The 26244-nt window shown below is 48.0% G+C and overlaps 1 protein-coding gene across 3 annotated transcripts in view; it reads right to left on the bottom strand.

The window, feature by feature from the left end:
- Positions 1 to 10900: 10900 nt before the first annotated feature.
- ATR (ATR checkpoint kinase) overlaps positions 10901 to 26244 on the bottom strand; it is a 434398-nt gene continuing 419054 nt past the window's right edge. For all 3 annotated transcript variants that reach the window (XM_085633621.1, XM_085633618.1, XM_085633619.1), the window contains exon 47: positions 10901 to 11976. In XM_085633621.1, coding sequence (XP_085489747.1) covers positions 11803 to 11976 — 174 coding nt within the window. In that variant the 3' untranslated portion in view covers positions 10901 to 11802. The remainder of the gene's footprint in view (positions 11977 to 26244) is intronic.

Raw genomic sequence — 26244 nt, 5'->3', positions numbered from 1 at the left:
AAACTTAAGACACCCAAGGGAAGCTCTGGAAAATACACGAATGAACCTCCCCAACCTGTCAGATGTCACCAAAAGCTAGGGGGATTCTTTCACCTGATCTGGACCTACCCTGTAACCCCAGCCTATTATCAACAGATTAATAAAGCAGGCTCCAAGGTTCTGAAATGTCCTGTGGAACTTATGTCTAGAGTGGGTCTTCTAGGCATCTTGGAGTGATGGGATCCATCACGAGTCTCGATTGGGCATGGAATTCCAAACTCAACATCGCAATGACTCTCCGCTCTCCTTACACAGTGGTTGAGGGGTATGGACTACTGTGATTGAACAGAAGAGATAATCTAACAGGCAAGGGGATGCCCAATCAAACACACAAAGAATTTAAGGCCCAGTTCTGATGATTGTACTCTGGTATCTAATTACCTGTCTTTTTCTTTGTAACATAGCACCACACTTCATGGATATGCAAAAATCAGGAAAGCTAGCTATAAAACAACCTATTATTTGTTTAAGGCTGTAAATCAGGAAATGTCACCATTTAAAGTAAATCGCTTGCCAAAGCTTAATTTATTTGCCACATGACATGAATGATAGGATTCATATAGAACCTGTACAGATGCCCAAACAGGCGTCCTGGCGTTAAGCCAACAGAGCGAGAACCATTCAACACCAAAACTAATGAGAGGAAAACAACCACGTTTTTTGCCTTCTCCTGAATTGAGATTCATCATCCACCTCCCGCAATGATAAGGGAATATTATTCCATAGCTTTGCTGCTAAATATGAAAAGGCTTTGCCATCCATTCTCCTCAGTCTGAAGATGAGCAGCTGTAGCAGCCTTGCTCTACTGGATTTCAGGTTTCTAGCCGGAATAGAATGCTGAAATTTGTCTCTCGTATTTTGGACCAATAGCTTGGAGTATGCGGTGTACCATGTTCAAAGATTTAAAATTAATACGTTTTTGTACAGGCAGCCAGTGTATCTCTTTAAGATGACTTGATATTGGTGAACACATTGGCAGCTTTAAAATCATAGGTGCTGCAGCGTTCTGCACTCCCTGCAGTTTATTAAGAAGGATTTTTAGGGAGAATGAGAGACTGTTGGCATAATCAATACACAAGGTAATTAAAGCATGCATAACTATTTCATGTGCTCCAGAGGTAGGAGATAAAAAAAAATGTCAGTCTGTAAAAGAACAAAACACGTGCCAGTAGTGCTAAGAGTATGCTGGTGAAAAGACAACTTATTTTCAGATTTAGCCCCCTAGTTATTTATTTATTACCACAGTTAGTGTGTGTGTGTGGGGGGGGGGGGGGGGGCGCGTAGAGGGAAGTCTGAAAACCAATTGCCAGTATTCATTGGAAGTAAAATTATTCACTTTACTCAGAACTAGCATCTCTGTCTTTTTCGGAGTTACATTTCAAGTGACTCTGTTGCATCCATTAGATTACCTGTTAGCAACTTTAAGTTGCTTCTGACAAACACGATACAGCTCTGTCCAACGATAGGATGCCAGGAAGAGACCTTTATTTTACACATTAACCACTAGAAAATAGTAAACAAATCAAGCTTACATCAGACAACCTGACTGCGCCAGTAACAATCCTAGAACCGCACGGAGCGGGGCCCTCAGACTGAAACTGCTACAGCGCCCTGAAGCTACGCTCATAACAAACCGCTTTACGCCTTTTCCAGCCACATGTTCGTCTCCTGCAGTGCCCCACATTTACATGCTTATGCTATGAAAGCTTGGTTATCTCTTCCCAAGCAGCTGACAGCGGGTATGTGACCACCGCACGCAACCATTCCCAGAATCGTTTTGACGTGCACAGGCTCATTAAAGTGTCCTTGTGTAACGTAACTAGTGGTCATGTAAAGCACTCCAAAACCTTCGGGTTGAGTTTGTGCTATATAAATCTGCAAAAACAAAAAAAGGTTATGTAAACACTGGTCACCGCAAGCAACCTTTCCCAGAATCCTTTTGACGCGCACAGGCTCATTAAAGTGTCCTTGTGTAACTTAACTAGTGCTCATGTAAAGCGCACAAACTTTACAGTATTGAACACAGCAGCTACATTGCTCTACAACATACCTTGAAAACATTGGCAATAGCTCTGGCTAAACACTTATAAGGTCCCAAAGGCGAGACCTAGTGGCTATGCAAATGCTAGTTTCTGACATGGTGTTGGTGGTTTTAGGACTCTGGGCACTTAAGCACTACAAACATGGTAAGATTAGTCTACACCTGATTGGCAGATTTAATTTACCTGTCAGTCCCTTGTAAAGTGGTATCTCATATACCCAGGGCTGGTAAATTATATGCTACTGGTGGGCTTGAAGCGCTGATTGCTCCACACACCAAAGTAGCCTTTCAAACCTATCTCAGGCCTCTGCCATTGCAGGGCCTGTGCGCGCAGTGTTACTGCCGCTGTGACATGGCACCTAAAGCGTGTGCCATGTCTGTGACCATCCTTTTACTGCATGTGAGTCACCCCTAAAGTAGGCCCTAGCTAGCCCGATGGGCAGTGTGCATTGTAGGTAAAAGGTAGGACATGTACCTTAAGTGTGTGACATGTCCTGGTAGTGACACACAGCCATTTTGGTTTCTCACTACTGTGAGGCTGCCCTCCCATAGGAATGCATTGGGGATTCCCTGATAAGTGTTTCAGTGGTAATTCCTGATATGAGAGGAGCAGCGTGGTCAAGTTTGGTATATTTGGAATGGTAATAATAAATGCTGCACAATGGTGTGAGCAGATTTATTATAACTATTTTAAGAAATGCCACTTTTAGAAGTTGGCATTTCTGTGTGCTATGTGTCTGCTTGCCTGATGCACAAGTTACTACTTGTGTAACGATATATCTGTAAGAGACATTAGTTAGTGATAGATTCCTTACCTTAGAATAATCCCCAGGCGTTAGATTGGATCCGGAAAGTTTTGCTAGCAGTACCCCTGCGCGTCAGTAGGTGGCGTCGTGCTGCTCCGCATCCGTCGTTGGCGTCGTATACGCCGAGATGACGACACAGAGACTACTTAGGCGCCACCCATGCGTGCTGACGTCAGTTCTGCACACGACTTTCCGTGCCAGGAACGCAGAGCCATGCAAGAAACTGACCACTGGTGCCAAGAAACTAGGGTCCTGAAAGGGATGACCTTAACCCTAGAAATCAGTTCGCAGCACGGGGAGGATGGATGGGGCGGTAAGGAAACTATCACTAACTAATGTCTCTTACAGATATATTGTTACACAAGTAGTAACTTGTGAATCTGAAAGAGACACGTTAGTGATAGCCTCCTTACCTTAGAATAGATACCCCAGCAATACCAACCCCGGTGGTGGGTCTGCGAACAAGATTACACCAGAAAGCCACAGAGAACAGAACGGCCAAAGAAGCCGTCTCTCCGGACCCGACTGTCAAGGCAGTACTGCTTGGTAAACGTTTGCAGCGAGGCCCACGTAGCTGCCTGACAAATGTCCTGCAAGGGGACGCCGCGTCCTAAGGCAGTAGTGGCTGCCGTCGCCCTGGTAGAATGGGCACGCAGCCCCACAGGAGGCTCCTTCTTAACCAACGAGTAACAGGCCTTGATGCAGAGAATGACCCACCGAGAGATGGTCTGCTTGTGCACAGCCCGACCTCTCTTGGCGCCCACGTAGCCAACAAAGAGATGGCCATCCACCCGGAACTGTCGTGTGCGCTGCAGGTAGAACAAGAGCGCACGTTTTGGGTACAGACGGTGGAGTCTCTCTTCCTCTTTCGAAGGATGCGGAGGCGGAAAGAAGGTGGGCAAAGTGATGGTCTGCCCGATGTGGAAGGGCGTGACAACCTTTGGCAAAAAAGGACGGGTCCTTAAAACCACCTTGTCCGGATGAACAGAAAGGAAAGGAGGTTTGGAAGAAAGAGCCTGGAGCTCACTCACTCTTCTGGCAGAGGTGATTGCTACCAGGAAAGCCGTCTTGAGAGTGAGAAGACGCAAAGGACAGGTATGAAGGGGCTCAAAGGGAGCGCACATCAGATATGTCAAGACAAGATTCAGTCCCATTGAGGCATTATGAACGGCACGGGAGGAAACGTGTGCGTAATGCTTTTCAGGAAACGGTTAACAACCGGGGACTTAAAGAGAGAAGGCTGATCTGGAAGCCTCAAAAAGGCGGAGATGACTGAAAGATAACCTTTGATAGTGCCCAGAGAAGAGCCATGCAGGGCCAAGGACAGTAGGAACAGAAGGACCTCAGAAAGAGGGGCAGAAAGAGGAGCCACAGACTTTGCTGTGCACCATGCCACAAACTTGTTCCCCCAGCAGGCGTATACCGTCTTAGTGGAGGGACGCCTGGCTGCCAGAATGACATCAAAGACTTCGGGAGGAAGATCGAAAGTTGTCAACTGTCGCCGCTCAATCCCCACGCATGGAGGTGGAGACTGGACAGGTTCGGGTGGAGGACCGTCCCCTGCTGCTACAACAGAAGATCCTCCCGAAGAGGCAGCCGGATCGGGGGGTTGATCGCCATGCTGAGAAGCTCGGGATACCAGTATCTTCGTGCCCAATCCGGGGCCACATGGATGACTTGGGTCCAGTCGCACCGAACCTTCTTCAACACTCTGGGCAGAAGTGGTATAGGTGGAAAGGCATACAACAGACCCCAACTCCACTAGCGACAAAAAGCGGCACCGAGCGATTGCCGCCTTGGAAATTCCAACGCGCAGAACTGATGACATTGCGCGTTCCCTTCGGTGGCGAATAGATCTAACCAAGGCTTTCCCCACTGCACAAAGAGACCTTGCACCAAGTCAGAGTGCAGACGCCATTCGTGATCCATCAAGCACCGGCAGCTGAGTTCATCCGCCCTGGCGTTCAGAGAACCTGCCAGGTGTTACCACCAAGGTGATGCCTTGATGTTCCAGCCATGTCCAGAGGCACAGAGCCTCCTGATATAGGGTCCAGGACCCCACCCCGCCCTGTTTGTTGCAATACCACATGGTGGTGGTGTTGTCCATGAACACCTGCACCACACTTCCCCGGACAGAGGGAAGGAATGCCTTCAGTGCAAGTCGGATCGCCCGAAGCGCCAAAAGATTGATATGGAGCCGGGACTCCGCCGGAGACCAGAGGCCTCTGATCTCCGCCTCTCCCAAGTGGCCACCCCATCCCAGGAGGGATGCATCAGTCACCACTGTGTGCTCCGGTTGGGGAAGGGAGAGGGATCTGCTATGGACCCAATTGCGATTCGTGAGCCACCACTGCAATTGTCATGTAGTGCCCTCCGAGATCTGGACATGATCGGACAGGTTGCCCTGATGTTGTGCCCACTGAAACTTCAGGTCCCACTGCAGAGCTCGCATATGCCATCTGGCATGTTGCACAAGCAGTTATGCAGGAGGCCATCAGGCCCAGGAGCCGGAGGGTCATCCTGACTGAAACCCGGGATAGAGGCCGAAAGATCGGAATCATAGCCTGAATATCCCGGACTCGCTGCTCGGCGAAACCGCGTCAAATCCAGAACCGCTCCGATTAAGGGGAGCTTCTGAGAGGGACTCAGGTGCGACTTCGGCACGTTGATGGAGAACCCCAGCAAATGCAGGAGGTCGGCCAGAGTCTGTAGGTGGGAGACGACTGCCTGAGGCAAGCCCGTTTTCAACAACCAGTCGTCGAGGTAGGGGAAGACTGACACCCCTGACCTGCGCAGATGAGCTGCGACCACCGCCATCAATTCCGTGAACACCCGAGGGGCTCTGGTAAGGCCGAAGGGGAGCACGGCAAACTGAAAATGCTCCGGGCCTATCGTGAACCGCAGGTAACGCCGGTGGGCCGGCAGGATGGGGATATGAAAATATGCATCCTGCAAGTCCGACGCTACCATCCAGTCTCCAGGGTCGAGGGCAGCCAAGACCTGAGCCAGAGTCAGCATTTTGAGCTTCTCCGTCCGGAGGAAGCGACTGACGTTCCGGAGGTCCAAGATGGGGCACAGGCCCCCCCTTGTCCTTCTTGGGGACCAGAAAGTAGTGGGAATAACAACCACTTCCTACTTCTGGCCCAGGAAGGCACTCGATGGCCCCCTTGGCCAAGAGGGCGGTGACTTCCTGCTGGGGAAGTACCAAGTGTTCCCCTGACATGCGGTGGCACCGAGGTGGCATGGCTGGAGGGGAGGACTGAAAGGGAAGGGAGTAACCCTGGTGGATGATCTGCAACACCCACTTGTCCGATGTGATATCGTGCCAGTGGGGGAGGTGGTGGCGGATCCTGCAACCCACCGGCGTGGGGTGCTCCACAAAGCTAGGATTAGGAAGGTTTGGAGGTAGAAGCAGTGGGGACGGAGGTGGACTGACCCCTACGCTGATTCCCAGACCCACCCCTGCGGAAGCCGTGACCGCGCTGAGGTTGGTTCTGTACAGGCTTGCTGAAGGAACGTGCCTGGGTGTCTCTGCCGTGGCCACGAAAGGAACAAAAACCAGGAGTGGCCAGGCTTTTTGCGGAAAGACTCAAGGACTTGGCCATGGCCCGCGAGTCCTTAAAACGCTACAAAGCACTGTCGGCCTTATCACCAAACAGGTGAGTGCCATCAAAGCGCATGTCCATGAGCGAGCTTTGGACATCTGGCGAGAACCTGGTAGATCTCAACCAGGCGTGGCGACGAAGCGCCAGTCATAGAAATCGCCCTACCCAGTGAGTCCGCGGTGTCCAAACCACACCGAATGGCGAACTTAGCCACATCCTTACCCTCGGCAACAGCTTGGGACAGCACAGCATGGGTCTCTTCAGGACACTGAGGCAACACCTGTGCAACGGTATCCCACACCGCGTGGGAGTAGCGGCCCAATAAGCAGGCGGTGTTCACTGACCGCAGCCCCAAGCTGGCCGAAGAAAACAACCGCTTGCCGAACTGTTCCAGCTTCTTAAAGTCCTTATCCAGCGGAGCCGTGGGAAAGGCACTCTGTGACGTCGAGGCTTGGATAACCAGGCTCTCGGGTGTAGGATGAGTGGTCAGAAAAGCGGGGTCACCAGGCGCCGAGCGGTGACGCCTGGCGACATTCTTATCCACAGGGGCCCCTGTGGCTGGCCACGACCAAGTGCCCAACAAGACGTCAGTGAGGGCGTCGTTAAACGGGAGCAGGGGCTCCGACGAAGTGGACGCCGTCTGGAGCACCTCAGTGAGGCGATTAGTTTTGAGGGACACCGTAGGGAGGTCAAGGTTGAGGACCTCAGCCACCCGACAGAGCACCATCGTGTAGGAGGCGCCCTCCTCCATGGTAGGCGGGGGGAGGCAGACCCCGGGTCAGAGGAGACATCGAGGTCGCCGGCATCCTCCAAGTCGTACGCCCAGTCCTGCTCGGAGTCACACTGATGGGCAAGAGGGTCCTCGGACCCCTCCCAGTCGTCCTCCACCTCTGTCGCATGGGGAACAGACTGGGGCGGCAGAGCTGGAGCCGGAGAAGGAACATACGGCGTCAGAAACGGCGCCGGCCGGGGCGAGCCGGTGCCGCATCCCAATGCGGATCCCAGGTAGGAACAAAATGGTCCTGGAACCGGGGCAAGGGCGGGACTAATGGCACCCACTGCGGAGCCGAGGGTGGCACTGGGACCGAAGCCGGCAGCGCTGGACCTTGTGGTGCCGGAGCCAACGGCGCAGGATCCTGTATCGCCGAAGCTGGATCTGCCGGCGGCCCAACAGGATCCGCACAAGGGACCGCGGAGCCCGAAGGCGCGCCGGCGGGAGCCCGAGGCCTAAAGAGGCGGTCCATGGTAGCAAGAAATTCTTGCACCTGTTCGGGAGTCGCCGACAGACCCGGGTAAGGCGGGTAGGCCGTGGGACTCCCAGACTCCAAAGGATCCGCAGTGGCAGAACCCCTGTCCCCCTCATCCGCATCCGAGGACCGACCGGTGGATGTCGGAGAGAGAACTTGCATCTTCGCCTTCTTTTTGTGTCGTCTCTTACCCAAATCCGAGGGTGAAGACTTGGAGCCAGAGAAGCGACTACTGCGGCCCCGCGAGCATCCCCGGGAACGGTCCCTGGACACAGTGAGTGCCAGTGCCCACAGTTACCTGCACAGCTGCACCGCAATTAGCGGCAGCTGCAACTTTTAGGCCAGAGCATTTTGAGGAGTCCCAGTGGGGACCCAGGAGGCACGGTGGTGCCAGCGCAATTGCGCACTTTTGATTCTGCTGCAGTGGCAGCCAGCCCTGACATTTGGGACATAGGGCATTTGAGCCCTCTGAGAAGGCCAGTTTGCCAGGGGGTCAGTGTTAGGCTGGTAGGGCACCAGGCCCTAATGTGATCTATGTGGTGCCTATGGTAATGTGATCTATGCACCCTTATTTATGCCTCTAATGTGATTTCTGCATATGAGGTTATTGCATAATGTGTTTATGCTGGTGAGGATATTATTGCCTAATGTGGTTATGCTTAGGAGGTTGGCGCATATGGTGCTTTACGCCTAATGTGATGCTTATTGCATAATGTGATTTATGGTACAGGATATAATGCTGAGTACAGTGTTTTGCCAGTAATTACTGGTTGTGTTCTACATTTACCATTTGTGCTTTGTGATGGTTCTGACAGTGGCCCAATTGGCCCGGTCATGTGTATATAATCCCCTGTAAATATTGCCTAGTGCCAGTTGGCAAAGTGTATATTGTGGGATTACTATTCTAATGTGTTTTGGATCATACAAAGGCTATTTTCATATATAACCTTGTGTGGAGTTTCTTTTGTGGAGTGCCTTGTGCGTTGCTGCTGTGTGTGTATTGCGCAAACGCTTTACACATTGCCTCTAGGATAAGCCTGACTGCTCGTGCCAAGCTACCAAGGGGGTGAGCAGGTGTTCTCTTCAGCGTGCAACTCCCCTGCCCTGACTAGAGTGGTAGTTTCTGCCTGGCTTAGGCGCAAGCCAACTTATGGTTTTTTCAGTGAATATATATATATATATATATATATATATATATATATATATATATATATATATATATATATATATATATATATATATATATATATATATATATATATATATATATATATATATATATATATATATATATATATATATATATATATATATATATATATATATATATATATATATATATATATATATATATTCATATTCACTTAAAAAGCCATAGGTTTCACATATGTTATAGTTAGTTCAGATAACATGTGTGAAACCTATGGTTTTTTAAGTGAATTTGCAAGGTTTTTTAAATGCAATTCCTAACTATAACGTGTGTGAAACCTATGGTTTTTTTCAGTGCATTTGTACGTTTTTTTAAATGCTAAGTTATGCATGTATTATTATTATTTTTATATATTTATTTTTCAATAAACTACGTATTAAATTTTTTTTAATGGTTTTTCACCGTGCGCGCACGGTGCGCGCACCCCCGCGATTTAAAAAAAAAAATGTAAATGTTTTTTTCTGCCTGCGGGGTCATTTAGAGACCCCCTGACAAAGGCTAGGGGGTCAGGAACTCTCTACCCTGCCCCCTTTTCACATTCGCCACCTTCCTTTTCCACTCTCGCACTGAAAACAAACAAAATGGCGGCCGACACTTCCTGATTTCGACCGATTCGAACGTTGACTGACATGTAACAACCAATCAGAATTACGCTTGCGCACGTTAGGGTGCGCGCACGGTGCGCGGCTATAGATATGTATGTGCTTTTAACTGCAATTTTCTCAGGAACTACTGAACAGATTGACTCCATATATGCAAAAGGCACATCCCTGACCTGAGGACTACCTCTCTGCCAAATTTCAAGTAATTCTGTTCAGCCGTTCGTTCTGTACCTTCGACTAAAGGTCCTATGGGAAAATGCATGGGGAAAACGCATTTTGGGACCCCCCTTTTTTCTCAGCCCCCGCTTGACGAATCCCCCCCCCCCCCGAGACTTTCAGGGTAGGAGTTGAGCGGAGCGCCTCATTAGTTTTGAAAATTTCGCGAAGATTCGTCAACCGGCGCCAAAGTTATTCAAAATAGAATTTTGAGATTTCCTATGGAAACACGGTCCTAACTATAACTATCTACTGGCGACCGCCAGTAGATAATATATATATATATATACACACACACAGGTTTTCCATTTATCTATAACATACATATATGGTTTATATTTACCTGTAAAATACTTACATTTTTGTGGTAAAGGCATATGCATGGTAAAAAAAAAAAAAGTCTTTGTAAAGACATGCGTGGTCAAGTCACTTTCGTTGTAAAGCAGTCATTGTACAGGCATGCGTGGTTAAGGCAGTTGTGGTTCCATCATCTTGATGTTACATCAATTTAAAAAATCAGTTTTGAATGACATCTTATAAGGACTCTTCCTAGCTCTAAAAGTATGTTATCGTAACTGGAACATCCCTGTACCCAACCCCCATGTAGAAAATAAAGGCCCCTCCTTCTAATGGCACAATAAAGGAAGGTCAAGCATGGGTGGTGATGGTCAAACATGGAATACTGCTTTCTATGTCTATTTGGGACTCCCCTCTGCATCCCTGCAATGGAAACATTTGAAGTATCTCTCTTGTGCCAGTGAAAGTGTCAACAGCAGAGGAGTATCCATAGAGGAAGAAGCCATGAGAAAGTAGGATGCATGAATCATGCACAGTAGAGGGGTCAATTCCTAAACTAAAGCCCACAATAGTAAATGTGGGCCGTATTTGTTCTGTGACGAGCAAAGGACACAATCTTGCCTTCCTTCACAAAATACTTGGACTCAAGCTAAAACATGAATTTGTACATTGCTAACATAATTCAATAATTGTTTACTAATTTTGAGATACCCAGAGACTTCTGCATACTTAAGGAAGCACGACATGAAACCCTAACCACACAACACATCAGACTGACGATTTATTAAGAATGCATACTTAAGGAAGCACGACATGAAACCCTAACCACACAACACATCAGACTGACGATTTATTAAGAAATACATATAATTAATATTTAACAAAAACAGAAATCTTGAAAAACTGTTTGAAGTGCTTTTTAGTGGATAACATTATCTCCTTGGGAAATGACTATGTTGTGCTTAAATTATCATGGTGTAGAAAACAATTACAAAAATATATTTATATGCTCTTACAATAGGACAATATCTTCTCAGAGAATGCTATCTAGTAATAGTTGGTTATGTAAAAGTGCATCAATATTTTGAGGGACACGACCCTCGTTCTTCTACAGTTGTGTCTTCCTTAAAGCGTGGGAGCTTGATTCGATTACCACTTATTCACACTCTTCATGCTCAGTATCTACTGCATGATAACCCAAAATTACTTGATCCAATGGAAAATAGCAGCATTTGATATCCTTCCTTTGATATTTGCAAAGTTGGGAGAGGTCACTTCTAGATTCTAGTATTTACATTCTTACAATAGCTTAAATGAAATTAAGTGTATAACATGCTCATTGGCCTTACGACCAACTATACATATTTGTCCAAAAAGAACAAAGTTACAAATGTAAACACTATGAATATATAATTTAGATTTTCATGAAAAAGGACTGGCTACGTGGCGTGCTATGACTGCACGTTCCCCATTAACAAAAAAGTTCAGGCATAGGGTAGCTTCCTTTTACAAAACAAACCCTTAAACTGCAACTACTACCACCGCAATCCGGAGTAGAAAATGCCTAAACTCATTTGGAACAATTTTTGCAGTCCGTTTTCTCATCCATTGCTCAGTCAGCACTTAGAGGAAAAAATACACAAAACGTGTGCCTAAACCGACAAGACTATTGCAAACCTGTCGAGGCACTGCAAAATCTGACCAATAGAAAGCAGAATGTCTGTTCAAGGTATACATGATCACATGTATGGGGCCCATCCAAGGTACATCTGGCAGAGCAAATTCTCATCAGTGGCTTCTTGTATGAGATAATGGACATGACCTTCAATAGACAATGGTAATCCTTTAACACGATTTCTGGTCTTGATCACCCCTTGAAGACGCTGTTCTATGTCCTGGACATGGGTCTTGGCCTTCAAATGAAAGAAAAAACGTTCAAACTATATAGTCAAACACACTTCATAGGTCAACATATAATCTTCGCAGCACATTGTTTCCTAGAAAAGTAATAAAATTAGCAAATTGAAAATATTTCCAGACGTCATGTCATTAATACTTTTTAAAATGTTTAGTGTGGATTATCTGTTTTTGTTCCTGTTTATCTGTATAGTAGCTGTGGCCCACTGAGAATAAATCTGCTCCCACCCAACAACAGGATGATACAGAATGTATGCGCCATACGGCTTGACCCCCCCCCCCCCCCCCCCCGCACCCTCACCAATCCAAACATCTACCTTACTCATTCCCTGAGCAGTTTTCTGGGTAGCAAACGTGTATCTTGCCATATCAGTAGTATTCCTTATAGTTGGTATATATTGCAAGAGCGCTGATTTATTTCCTTTCACTTGTGTTGTCTTTTGGTAATAGTCACAGTTATACATACTTCTTCAGAGTTAGTACAAACGAACAGGCTAGGTTGCATTTATACTGAAATAATCTCCTGGTCTAGACTAAGTGTATTTAATGTATTTGTTTAAAAAGCATAATGAATCTTTCTTTGATAAGTTAGCATACAATAGTAGGTTGCACTTATGAGATACAACGATCTCAAACTGGACAAGGCAGTAACATTTTCCACAATCAGAATGGAGTTAAAATTAAGGTGTTGTGCTTAGAAAAATTAAGGCAAATTGAGAACAAATGGAGGCGTGTTTCAGAAGTGCCATAGTGCTTCCAACAACCATACTGACCATGTAAGTATAACTCCAGTTCCTGGTTACAGCTGAAATATAGTAATACAAAACCTCAGGACCTTACATTACAGACCTCTGAACAGAGTGAAAATCTGGGGAATTTAGCTCTTTTTTTCAACTCAATAAAATGTAAGCCATGTTAATGACTTCCTTTTGTGAATCCTTTGAACACCTATTTAATGAAATATATATACAGCTCTACCTTCTCGAGCACCCTTAATTACAGCCCCCACCCCAAAATATGTATCAGCACCTTCCTGGCAGATTTCTTTCAACTCAACCATCTCAACAAGTGTGTCCTCGTCCTATGAGACTAGAGCATTTAGGCGGTAGATCAAACCAGAGCATTTGCTTAACGCAGTAAAGAAGAAACGGACAATTTGGACTTAAAAAAACAACCAACCCATTCACTGGTCACATGGTCGATTTGCTGTTCTCTGTAATTCCATATTTTCAGATCATAGATTGTCTGCACCTCTCTTAGTATGACCTTACCACAATCACTCTGTTAGTCGAGAGTTTGACAGCAAAGTCAGTCAGCTCATCGGCGTGATACTACCTCCACCAAAAAGAAATGTAAGTCTCTAAATCCTGAATCTTAGTTACACAAATACTTCCAAAAGGGATCCTTATTCATTTTGGAAATGAAATTCCAACGCTTATTGGCATATTAGCGCCTATAAAAACTACAAAACCATAAATCTCCCTAAGAAACATCAAATTGATACAATGAGAGAGACTCCCTCTTTAAAACAGTTGGGCTTGTTAGTATGTGCAACGCTTCTCTGTTTACAAATAAATGTGTTTTAGATCAGGAAGGGCTAGTGGAGAAGGGAGAAACATATCTTACAAGTTGGGGATAAAAGAGATGGAGCCAGTGAAAGAAATAGTGCCTAAATCACAGCAGGATCAGCGGATGGAGACTAATTAAGAATCAATCTGTGCTTGGTCCATGCACCACAGAAAGAAAAGGAAGTGACATCTGGCAAGTGCCGCCCAATTAGAAGGCAGCTAAGAAGAGCGATGATGAAGCCAACTGATGGTTATTATTGGGCTTCCTGTTTTAGATTATTTTTTTTTAGACACACTATTGTTGCCAAGCAACAGCGCAAGCGCGCTATCGTCATCATACTGTTTTTTTTGTTTATTTTACTTTCAGGCATGCTGAACAGCAGCCATGCTGCTGTACAATATGTCTAAAAAAAGACACTGACAAAGATGATAGCTCTCACACAGACGAGTCCTATTGGCCTGGTCAATGCTTGTTTTGAGGTAACAAAAGAACCCGCAAGCGACGGGGCATGCGCTCTCTCAGGCGAGACCTAAAAACTCTTGACACCCTACAGTACGATGATTGCAGTGTCAACATCTGACAGATACTAGGGCCACATTTTGGCACAAAAATCTGGAATGTTCTATAACTGTTTTTCCAAGTCCCACAGGAACCCGATCTAATTCCACTGTCAGAAAAAGAGAGGCGGGGATGCTCGCTGACGTCACATGGTGCACTGGCGTAATCACGGGAAAGGGCATAAGAAAGACAATAATAACCGAGTTGTAACATTACAAACTGTTCCAGAAAGAAGCATTGTTCCGGTCTCTGCTTGAATCCCGTGATGGATAGATGCTTCACGTTTTACCCCAGCCCTCCGAAACGGGGACTCGATTTTAAACTGCGTAATCGTGCACTGCTTTCGCTTTGTAGATATGGTTACCTGTTGAAGGAAAGGCGTAAACTGCACAACATTGTGCATAAGAGAATCCCAGCGGAGTGTTGAGTTTCCATACGAATCTTCATTTTGCAAAAATGACAGAAGAACATACAGAGATAACGAAACCTCCTTGAAACACAATGTTTGACCTACACACTTCAGTATCGTAGTAGATTGCTTTCAATCTGTTCTTGCTGCTTCGGGTTGCTGGGCAGTGTCTGTGCTTTTCACACTCAAGGATTCCCCTTGGAAGCAGAATGAAAGTGCTTGCTGAAAGCTCACCGTGAGGTAATAAATGAAGGCTAAGGCAGTTTTTACACTGCTAGTTTGATTTAGTCAAGAACAGGCAGCAACTCTGTTTCTCCAACATTACCCCATACTGGCTCAATGCTACTTTTTTTTTTTTGCATATTTATATAGCACAAACTCGAAAAACCGTTGCGGCACTTACTGTGTCTAGCCCATAAACCAAACTCACGGTTTCAGTACAGATCGCCGATTACAAAATACAAATTGTATAGTTTCCTCTGAAGTAATCGAATAAAGCTAATTTGACTTGATTTGAGTGGGAGTATGTAAGCATAAGCTGGTCTTTCATTGTTCTGAAGTTGTTAATAGTAAATGCATTTATATAGCGCTTACTACCTCTGACGAGGCGTCGAAGCGCTTTTTCGGCGAGTAGCACGCTACTCCGGAACCCAAAAAGGATTCGTGGTGATTTAGTATAGAGATATATCAAATTAATTTGAGCGGCGGACATGTGAGTTTGTTATTTGGATTGAAGAAGGATAGTGCAGGGATAGAAAAGGGAAGGGTTTGCATCTATATAGCGCTTGCTACCCCTGAAGAGGTGTCCATGCGCCTTTCGGCAGGTAGCACGCAACTCAAGAACCCAAACAGGATTAATGGAGAATTTATATAGGGAAATATGAAGTTAATTTAAGTAAGGATGAATTGACCTTTCACTGTTCTGACGTTGTTAATGGGTGATAATGAGATGTATTCTTATTAGCACCACAAAAGCCAATAGCGGGGTAGCAGCATCTATTTTAACAATTGTGTGCACTGTCTGATAGAGCACAAAAATTATAAATGAATGGAACGGGCCTTGAAAATAATATTTGTATATATAAAAAAAACACCCAAATTCCGATTAGGGTTACTGTAACAGCTACGAATTCAGCTGCACTCGTTTAGAGCCTCTTGAAAGTAATACTTATTTGCCAGAGGTTTTCATCCCCATGTCTTAACATCTGTCCACCTTTTGGAAACCCTTCATTTCCGTTGGAGAAGCACAGCCTGTTTTGCTTCCAGTGAACGCTGGACAGATGTTGACAGCCAGAGGCGTGGAATCCAACTATTGGTGAAGATCCGCAGCTGTGATCCTACCACAGCGGCCCTCGAGGAGTAGACTTATTTATTGAATAAATGAACTGCAGCTCCCGAGGCGGCTGCAAAGCCTTCGTGTTGCATCTGCGAGGAGCCCACACCAGCGGTCTCACAGTCTGGGCAGACCCAGGATGGAAAATGACACACAGAAAGTGCAACACGTGATGTTTGTGTAAGGATCGGTGCAGGAAGCAATAGAAAAAGAAAATGCTGGGTACAAGGTTCGAGTCTCGGCATCGGCTCAACAGCCTGTGATTCTGGGCAAATCAGTAAATCACAACGTGCCAAAAAAACCAAAAGCATTTGCAATGCAATAGGTCTTGCATTTGCAAGAGTTAGAGCTATTGGCGTTGTAAATGACTTTGCTTTTTTAAAAAATAATTATTTTGTTAATAGTCACTCTTATGTATTCAGTAGGCGCTGCGGACAAAGGAGTTGTACAACTTAAAAAAATAAAATGCGATAAAAGCAAATCACGATTAAACAAATAATAAATGTGCTGCAATGTTTGTCTTTTTTACTGTCAACAAGTGTCTTCGTTACATAATAACGAATTCCAATAAATGTTCAACTAGTAACCACTTGCTTTCAATTTGTTAAACTCAAACGTCTGAATTGAATAATTGAGGGTATTTTTCTTTAATATAAATCAACACCCGGTGAACATTAGTTTTAATTATTCATCTTCTGATAGGTAAGTAAAAGAGCATTGAGTGAAGCCAAACACCTAAAATTTCAGCCGATCCTGAGCCAAAATAATTTCTTTAGTAGGCCAACATTCAGTACAAACAGAGTTGTGAAGGAAGTAGAATATTTACATAACCCATAAAGGTCACAACTTGATCGATAACTAACACCCCTTCACCTCCACCCTTCTGGCATCAATGTGGCCCTGGGTCAAACCACAGACCATACCTCTTGGCCCACCCAAGGGAAAATGTTTGAGTGTGTTGAAGTAGTGACCCTCTACTGCAACCATAGGCGGGTCTGGGAATCAGGCTGCTTTTGAGAAAACTGTTGAAGGCCCAGATTAAGAGGATACCCGAGGGAGAGGGGAGACCATCCTTCAACTACACGGCAGGCACTCTCAGTCGCATTGTAGATCACTCAGCTAATAGGAGGGGTTCAAGCCGTGATCATGTGACCTTCCTTACTACGTGATGGGCAAACTAATAACACGGAACGATGCCTCCTATCTTGCGGTAAATGGTGGATGTGGGAGTTTTTCTAAAATGGGGTCTAATAGCAGTCTATCTTCCATGGGGGAGTATTCCGGGAGTGATGTGTCGCTGCGTATGTGTGAACGTAGGGCGTGCATGAGACGTATGTAGTGGTAGTGCTGTGAGTCGTGGAGGTCGTATTCCTTCTTAAGGTATGCGAAGGATCGAGGGGCCGTCCCTTTCCAAACGTCACCTAGATATTCAATACCTATTAGCTTCCACCCCCTGAAGCCTGTCAAGTGTGTCACTTCTCTCAGTTGATCTCCGAGTCACAGAGAGGTTCTGCCAGTCAGCGTATCTGTCCATCCCAGGAACTTGTTTGCCTCTCTCCAACATTGAACAACCACCCTCATGTGCACAGGCCACTCCTTTCGTGTTTTCCGGGCATAGAGAAGGGGCTCGCAGTTTCCCCGGGGCATGCTCAGCCTTTCAACCCTGTAAGCAGGTTCAGAACCGTCCGTGTATACCCAATTATTGACTACTTGGGGCTGTGAGGTCCAATAATACAGTTTGATGTCTGGAAGCGCCAGTCCACCATCATATACCCCTCTAGTAAGCTTGCGCAGCGCTATCCTCGTGTTGCCCCCATCCCACAGCAACATCCGTACCGCCTGCGATATTCGTGTAAATACACCTGGAGGGATAGGATACGGAGTATTCTGTAGGATGTATAAGAGCCACGGCAGCGTGAGCATCTTCAAAAGTGCCGTCCGGCCCATGAGGGAGAGAGGCAGAGATCTCCAGTGGCTCACGTCGGCCCCGGGGTGAGCCAGTTGGGGCTCTAGGTTTCTGGTCAAGAATTCCTCCTTGTCCCTTGTGACGTAGATCCCCAAGTACTTGGGACCTACTGTCGCCACGGAAGCGGGACACCTAGTGGGGATCCGAGGGGGAGGGCCTGACAGTGGGAAAATCACTGACTTCGTCCAATTGATTGTGTAGCCAGACTAACTGCCGAATAACTCGAAGAGGTGTACTGCCTGCGCTATCGAGTGGTACGGTCTGGCCATGTAGAGCACAATATCATCAGCGTATAAGGAAATACGCTCCTCCTACACGCCAAACCCCAAAACGATCTGTCCCTCCTGATCCAGTGAGCCAACGGCTCCAGGGCGAAAAGGAGGGGGGACAGGCGGCAGCCCCGTCTGGTACCCCACCTAAGAGGGAAAACCCTGGACACAGTGCCATTGACCCTCACCCGTGCCGTAGGTTGCTCATAGAGCAGGCACACCCAAATACAGAAGATTGGGCCAAAGCCCAGTTTCTGGAGCACCATGAACAGATAGTGTCATTCAATGCAATAGAGGCATCCAATGCCATCAATGCTGTCTGTGTGCACCCCACGTCTTCGGTCATGTAAAGTACGCCATACAGGCGTCTCAGGTTGTGTTGAGTGCTACAGGGCATGAATCCTGATTGGTCAGAATGCACCAAATCCGGACGAACAGACACCAATCTGTCCGCTAGAGCCTTGGCCAGAATTTTGGCCTAAGCATTGATGAGTGAGATAGGACGATACGAGGAGCATTGGTCCGCCGGCTTCCCTGCTTTATGAATGACCACAATCGTGGCTTCATGTTGATCGGCTGGGAGCCTACCTAACTCGCGCACCTCTGAGTACATCTGAAGAAGGGGGTTGATAATGACGTTTGCCTGTTTATATATTTCCACTGGAAGCCCGTTGGGTCCAGGCGCTTTCTCCGATTGGAGGGAGTTGAGGGCCTTCCCCATTTCTTCCCCCGTGAAGTCTGCGTCCAGGTGGTCTTTTTGGTCTTGGGATAGCGTGGGCAGCGCAAAGTCTCGTAGGAACTCTGCGCAGTCGTTTTCCGTCCTGGTGCAGACCGGGGAATATACCCTTTCGAAGTGGGTAGCAAAGGCGTCCGCTATGCCCGTGCTGGTGGACACTAGGGACCCTGACACATCTCGCACTTCGGCTACCCAGGAACGCTCCCTATCCCGCCGCTCAAGCCACGCCAGGAGTTTCAAGGCCTTATCGCCCACGTCATATATCCCATGTTGTGTGGCGAGAGCGTAGTCTCTTGCCTCCCCCTCAGCCAGGGCTCGAAGTTCCTTCTGTTTGAGTGTCAATCTATGGCGGAGGTCAACAGGTGAGGCGATGCTAACCTCGCGTTCCAACTGCTCGATTTCGTTTTCTAGTTGACTAATCTGTATGGATTCCTCCTTTTTCTGGGCCCCGATCAGTGCCGGAGCCTGTCCTCTCAGCACCGTCTTGTAAGCTTCCCACAACGTTATATGGGAGTCAACAGAGTCCCTGCTTTCCTCAAAGTAGAGACGGGAACCCTCCCGGAGCTTATCCCCAAGGGTCTGGTCCCGCAGGCACCACGGATCTATCCGTGGAAAAGACGCCCTGTTAGCCACCGGTCCCCTCAATATGACGCTGACTGGGGAGTCGTCAGAGATCCCATGGGCCATAATCTGGGGTGCAGCAAAGTCGCCCACCTGGTCAGTGCGGGTGTAGAAGCGGTCGAGTCGTGAGAAGGACCCGTGTCGGGCTGAATAGAACGTGTATTATCTGTGTGAAGGGTTGTGGTTGCGCGGCAGGTCGCTGAGCCCCATGGCCGTGACAAAGCCGTCCAGGCCCCTCTTCCCCCCTACAGCCCAACCCAGCACTAGAACAGTCCAGGGCTGCATCCATAACTGCGTTAGTGTCACCACCTTTCAGGAGGACCCCCGGGGGAAGATCAGCCAGGATGGATCCCAGCCGTGGGAGAGTCGAGGAGTGTAGGCCCGGCGGGATATAGCAGGAGCAGAAAACAACAGTACGCCCCTCCCATTTACCCGCTATCGTGGCCTAGCAACCAGCGTCGTCAGTCCATTTGCCCGAAATTACCATGGGAAGGGAGTTGCAGACTAAGATGCCCACCCCCCGTGAACCAGATGTGAACCCCGAATGGGCCACCATGTGATACCCAAAACGATCCAGGGCCTTACACCTATTGCCACGCAGGTGCGACTCCTGAATTAAGACCACATGGGGCGAATGCCTTTTAAGGTGCTGTAGTACCAATGTACGTTTGATTTAGTTGCCAAGCCCATTCACCTACCACGTTCATATTGTTATGTTAGCCGATACGCCCATACCTGTCTGGGAGGCCCCCCTTTCTCGGATAATCACACGGTCCCACTGAATCACTAGGCAAATTTCCACATGCCAAAGGTCTAAGTTTGTCTAGAGCAAAACATACTAACCCCTGAAACAACCCCCCCCCTCCCAACTCCCCCCTCCCTGCTCGGCGGGTCCCCAACCTCCCACCTTCCAAACTTGCAGAGTGCCTGCCGCCATATCGACCCCACAGTCAAACTGAGCGAGGAAACATGAACCTGCACCCAACCAGAAGAATTATACATAACCAACGAATGTCCCACCCACTTTCGATAACTGTGCTAGGGCAACCCAATGCAAGCCCCCAGGTCTCATCCCCCCAAAAATAATTCTGGCTAGTGCAGACTACAATGTAAACATTACAGTATTGCAAATCGGTGCGAGCGAGTTCGGTTCCAAGACTTAAGAAGCTCCTCTGGACAGTGTCCCCCACCCAAAAATCAGAACTCGGGCGGTCCCCAAAACATTCGGGAGAGAAAACAGCGCAATGTCAAACTCATCCCCAGATCACTTAATCGCTTTCCGTTCATGTCCCTGGCTGCCAGGAATAGGTCTCTCCTCGCTCACAGGGTCCCACTCGTTTCAGCGCTGTTTGGCTCCGTGTGGACCACCTTTCCTGCCCACTGTCCGCCAACACTCCAGCCAGTCACTGGCCTCTTCCGGTGTCTTGAAGAAGTACGCCTTGCCGCTGTCTAGGATCTTGAGTCGGGCAGGGAAAAGCATCATGTATTTCACCCCTTGCTCCCGGAGAGCCCTCTTTACACCGTCAAAGGACCGTCTCTGACGCTGTACATGAAGAGTGAAGTCCGGGAAGAAGCGGATTGTGGCATGTCGCCAGACATCCGCGCCGCCTGCTGGATGGCATCGCAGTCTCTGAAGTTCAGGATGCGGGCGATGATAGTACACGGGAGGCCCCGGGCTTAGGCATGCCCCGAGCGCTCGGTGGGCCCGTTCGACTGAGAAGAAGTTGGACAAGCGCTTGGGTTTCAGGTGTTTCAATATCAGATCTTCAATATACCAGTCCGTGGAGGGCCCCTCCATTCCCTCCGGGACCCCCACCACGCGGATATTGTTGCGTCTGGCTCGGCCCTCCTGGTCCTCGAGCCGGGTGTAGATGTCAGTTTGATTTTTGGTTAGTGTGGCGACCTGTTCTTCAAGTCTTTTTGTTTTGGATTGAAGACTCCTAATGCCTGTTTCGGCCACTGCCACTTTCTCCGACATCTTCCTGAAGTCTGCACACAATAGATTGACTTCCTCGGTCACGGAATCCAGCTTGGGTTCCAGGGTTCCGCGGAGCTCTCAAATAGCTGCCATGATGTCTCTCAGGGAGGGGTCAGGGCCGCCGTCGGTAGGATCCTCATGCTGGCTCCCGCCCATGGCTCCATCCTCTCTCCCCATGGCCACCGTGTAATTGTCTATCTGGTTGGAATGACCCGGGCCTACTGGTCTGTCTCGGCCCATGGCTCGGGACGTGCCACCCGCAGCAAAGTCCCGTGCAGGCACGGTGGGGGGAGGCCCCCGCAACCACTCTGTGTTCACGGCACGCGGCCGGGCTCAGAGGGCCAAGAGTAGGTTGTATCCAGTAGCCTTAAAACCCAACGATGCAGGCCTAATCACCTCTGTAGGCCCACGCTTAAGGAAACAGTGCGGCTGGCATGCCAAGCGGTCCCCTGGCCGATATGTCTCTTTGTGCCGCTTCCTCCCCTACTCCAGACGTGGCGCTCCACACCGCCAGACCAGGCACTCGCTGTTCGACCCGGGGGGCCCGCTCCGATCCCAGGCGGCCACTCCCCGCCGCACCTGATGCTGAAGTAGCGCTGTATGGGCGCTAGGCCCCGTCAATAATCTGGGCTGGTGCCTCGGGGGGTCGGCGCCGTACTGCAGGCCTTCGCTGCATGCGCCACACAGCGTCTTGCCTCTGGGCGCGGCGCTCCACTCCCGCACTCACCGGCTGTCTGAATAAGAGGCACGCTGCGCGATATGGGCCCCCGCCCCGTGGCGCCCTCCATCCACCGCCTTACAGATCAGGTCTCGGCTCCTTTCAGCTGATAGCGCCACCGCAGCCTTGCGCTGCCGATCTGCAAGGTAAGGGGCCGCCTCAGCACCACAATGCGCCGCCACAGAAGAACGGCTCTGGGTGCCGCAACTCCCGTCTCAGGCAGGCGCCATCTTAGCTGCGTCGGGTGAAGCGTCACACTGTTCTGTTATCACGGGCCGCGGTGCTGTTTGGAGAGCGCCTCGAGTCCGATCGACCCGTCGCTTCACTCCAGCATGGGCTGACACTGTCCAGCGCCCCAGGTGCCCACGGATGATGACGGATTTCGGGTTTGATCGCTGACCGCTAGCGCAGCTCACTCAGCAAGCGGCCATCTTCCGTGGCTGCAGGCCACACCCCCCAATGCCTCCTATCTTAAAGTAATAAAAACACAGAATGACGCCTCCTATTTGGAACTAATAAAAACATGGAACAATGCCACCTATTTGAACCCGCTTCGATGTACACAGTCGTCATTTCCAAAATATAAAGGATCATTACCTCCTGCAGCTAACTTGATGAAAATGCTATTATTAAACATTTCATAAATGTAACGGAGCGCAGCTGTCTTGTGGGCTGAAGGAGCTTTGTCACAGCGAGCCCATTTTGGATCTATAAAAACAAACATCTGTAAATTTTATTTCTTGCAGGTAAAAACTAACTGAGGCTGGCTCAGGCATGAATCCCTCACTCCTACTCGAGAATGCTGAAACTCGATAAATACGTACTTTAGAACTAAAAGTTCGAGTCCCAGCTTCGGCTCAAACGCCTGGGCTTCCGGACAAATCACGTAGTCTACGCCAGTTCGCACTACACAAAACATGCAAAAAAGTTACTCAATGTACAGAGATGTAGCCCTCTGTGCTGTGGCTTACAGCTCGTTCATATATGCCCTGTGAGATTCAAGCAAAGAGAGAGTCTATTATTTACCTGTTTAGTACTCGCCTGACAAGTGGACTAGGTGTTTTATGTCTTGGGTAAACAGAACAGTGTTTCGTGCAGCACTCACCCCCAGTGATGAGGAAGTAGGACACGACCACCAGAGCGTATACTGTCATGGCAGAGGGCTTTTTGAGCTTGATGTTGGAGCATTCCAGCACCGCAAACGGGATTCGGTAAAGTGACTCCATACCGCTCAATTCCAGACACTCTCTGAACTGGGAACATGAGAGAGGCGTCGGTGCCACCTACCAGCAAACACACACCCCTGCCTCTGATAGAGAGAGAAAAGAGACTACATTTCGCTATGCGAACAACTCGGCCCTCTTAAAACCAAAAGATTTCTCCTTCATGGACACACGTTTTCCACCAATATAACATAAAACGCAGCTTTTTTTTTTGTAATAGAAGAAAAACACGAATATTACGTATCTCTATTACGAGTTTCTTGGTTAAAACATCTACCATATTGTCTGCCAGCAAATCAGTATTCAAAATTCTACAACGCAGTCTAGAATGTGTTGAACGTAATAACAATAAACAATTACAAAAACGACCAAAACGAGAGATCGTCCTCTGCCCTTCAATAGGCGCCGTACGAACACTGGTTATTCTAAGATGGCCGGTGCATCCACTTCATGCTAGTGGCCGCCTAAAAGGAAATCGGCTTTGTTGACTGCTTCTGTTGGAAGTTGCAGCTACGTGTCCTTTGAGGCTCATTGGACATGTTCATCCTTTTCTAGCCTCTGTATACCAAAATGAAATGAAGCAATATATACATGAAAGCATGTAATGCAGAGCAAAATCTCCAGTCCGGGTGGGCGAGGCAAAAGGGAGGTAACAAACAAGCCTGACTTGCAATGAAAAACGAGCGTTTATGACGCGCGCCAATCAAAAGCATGGGTGGAGCTTCCACCCCACTTCTGAAGGAAACCCGACAGAAACCCAACGACAATAGATCTCGCAAGCGTGCAGCGCATGCGCTACAATGCTGGGCGAGACCTAAACATGAATGTGGCCTTATGTAATGTAAGCGGCGCTCAAGTCGAGTGATCCAATACCTTCGGGCTGAGTTTGTCTCTATAAATATGCAAAACTAAATGTGGCAGGGCAAAAAAAACATGACAGGAGGCAAGCAACATATATTTTACCGGGAACGTGGGAGGGAGGGTCTATAAACAGACGGGAGGAGAGCAACAGTATCTTGCCAGTTAGGGATAAAGCAGATGGAGCCAGGTAGCGGCAATGAAAGAAACAGTACCTGAATCACAGCAGGATCACCAGACAAACACTTATTACCATGAATCAATCCGTGTTGGTCCATGCCACACAGAAAGAAAAAGAAGGGACACCTGGCAAGCACTGCCCAATTAGAAGGCAGGAAAGAAGAATGACCATGAATCCAACCAACGGTAAGTAATGGGAGGGCTATTGGCCCATTTTTAGAGATTTTTTTATTAGACAGATTTATTGTCGCGAAGCAACAGCACACATGTACTGCCTGCAGGCGACACCTAATCGGGCGCATTTTCTCAGTTGATCTCTAATCACAGACCCCACGATGGCCTATCCGGCATTGCTAAAAGTTTAGAGACAGTTAATCCCAAATCCACTAACCCTCCAAAGATTATATTATGCCACTTCCTATCTGCTTCCACCATTTCCATGACACTGAAATCGTTCTCCTTCACATGAGGAAAGATTTCCTTAGTGCCAGAGACAAAGGCTGTGCCTGTGCAGTAATACTGTTCATTACATTTGATATCACTGTGAGAAGTTGGCCTGGCATATGCTGTCCATTAGTTATAGTGGGCACCTTGCACCAGTCCAAACAACCCTTATTGATGATAGGTTTAAAGACAACCTTTATTGAAAGCTATCCTAGTGGTGGCTATGGAGAGCAGCCTTCAGGCTAAGTCTTGAAGGAGTGCAAAGCAGCCTGGTTTACCAGATTATAACCTCTTGAATTACTAAATGAAAGGAGAACCACACAAGGTATATATAAAATATATGTATTTATTTCTAAACACTCGCTACTAATCTCTTTATGAGATTAGAGTCCAAGATACACAATAATACAGTTCTAAAACGACAGTAAATAGCACAATATACAATGGTCCCAAGGGGCGGACCAAACCATATATTAAGAAAGTGGTATAAGAACCACGACTTGACTAGACACAGTGCCTAGAGCACGTAGAATCGCTGGGACCCCAAGGAACCACCCAAGGTAGTGACAAAGGAGACCCAAGGGGGACGCGTGCAGTGTGAGAACTCAGGCGGGAGCCCCATACTATTCTATGGGAAAGTCGCGGTTGGAATTTTAGAAGTTAAGGACACTTAGGAGAGGACTTTGAGCAAACCCCTTTAGACTTAGGGGGTTCTAGGGCCAGCACCCACGGGACCACCGGAGTACTCAAGTTACCTCACCCAGGAAATTCGGGTGCATAGGTGTCGGATGATGTAGGGAATCGTCGTTGATTTCAATGGCGATCTGCTGCAAAGTGCTGCTGCCTGGAAGGAGAAAAGTGGCCGGTCTGATCCAGGCTTGGATTGAAGATCAGAAGAACCTGAAAGCAGATGGGACAGAGTCTGGGTCACTTGCCAGTGACCGGGGACACGATAGACAAATGCCCACTGATGTTAGGGGATTCAGGTGCGAAGAGGTGAAGCTTGACTCTGCAGCCATGAGGACCAGGAGGCGTTGACGACGACCAGGAGCTGCATTCGAGCTGTCCCATGAAGGATGTCGAGTGCTGCGGTGTCGGTGCCTGGATTGGACCCAACAAGCCTTGGCAACAGCAACCCACGCAGGAAGAGAAAAGATGCTTTGGTGCGGACCAGCAAGGTTCTGGGGACTCCCCAAGCGATGGAGTGTCAGGGCACGTCTGGAGCAACCAGGTAAGCCCGATTAGAGTTAAAGTTGCCTTCACAGGGACCCACCAGTCGACGGACCAGGGATTGCGAAGGGACCTTGAGAGAAAACACAAAGGGCTAGCACACTCGTGGAGTGTAGGCGGGCAATCTTCGGTGCAAATGCTGCTCAGGGTCAGGGCTACAAATAACCCAAAG

The sequence above is a fragment of the Triturus cristatus genome, chromosome 11, assembly GCF_964204655.1.
Source record: "Triturus cristatus chromosome 11, aTriCri1.1, whole genome shotgun sequence".
Taxonomy (NCBI): domain Eukaryota; kingdom Metazoa; phylum Chordata; class Amphibia; order Caudata; family Salamandridae; genus Triturus; species Triturus cristatus.
This window is presented reverse-complemented; position numbering and strand designations above follow the sequence as displayed.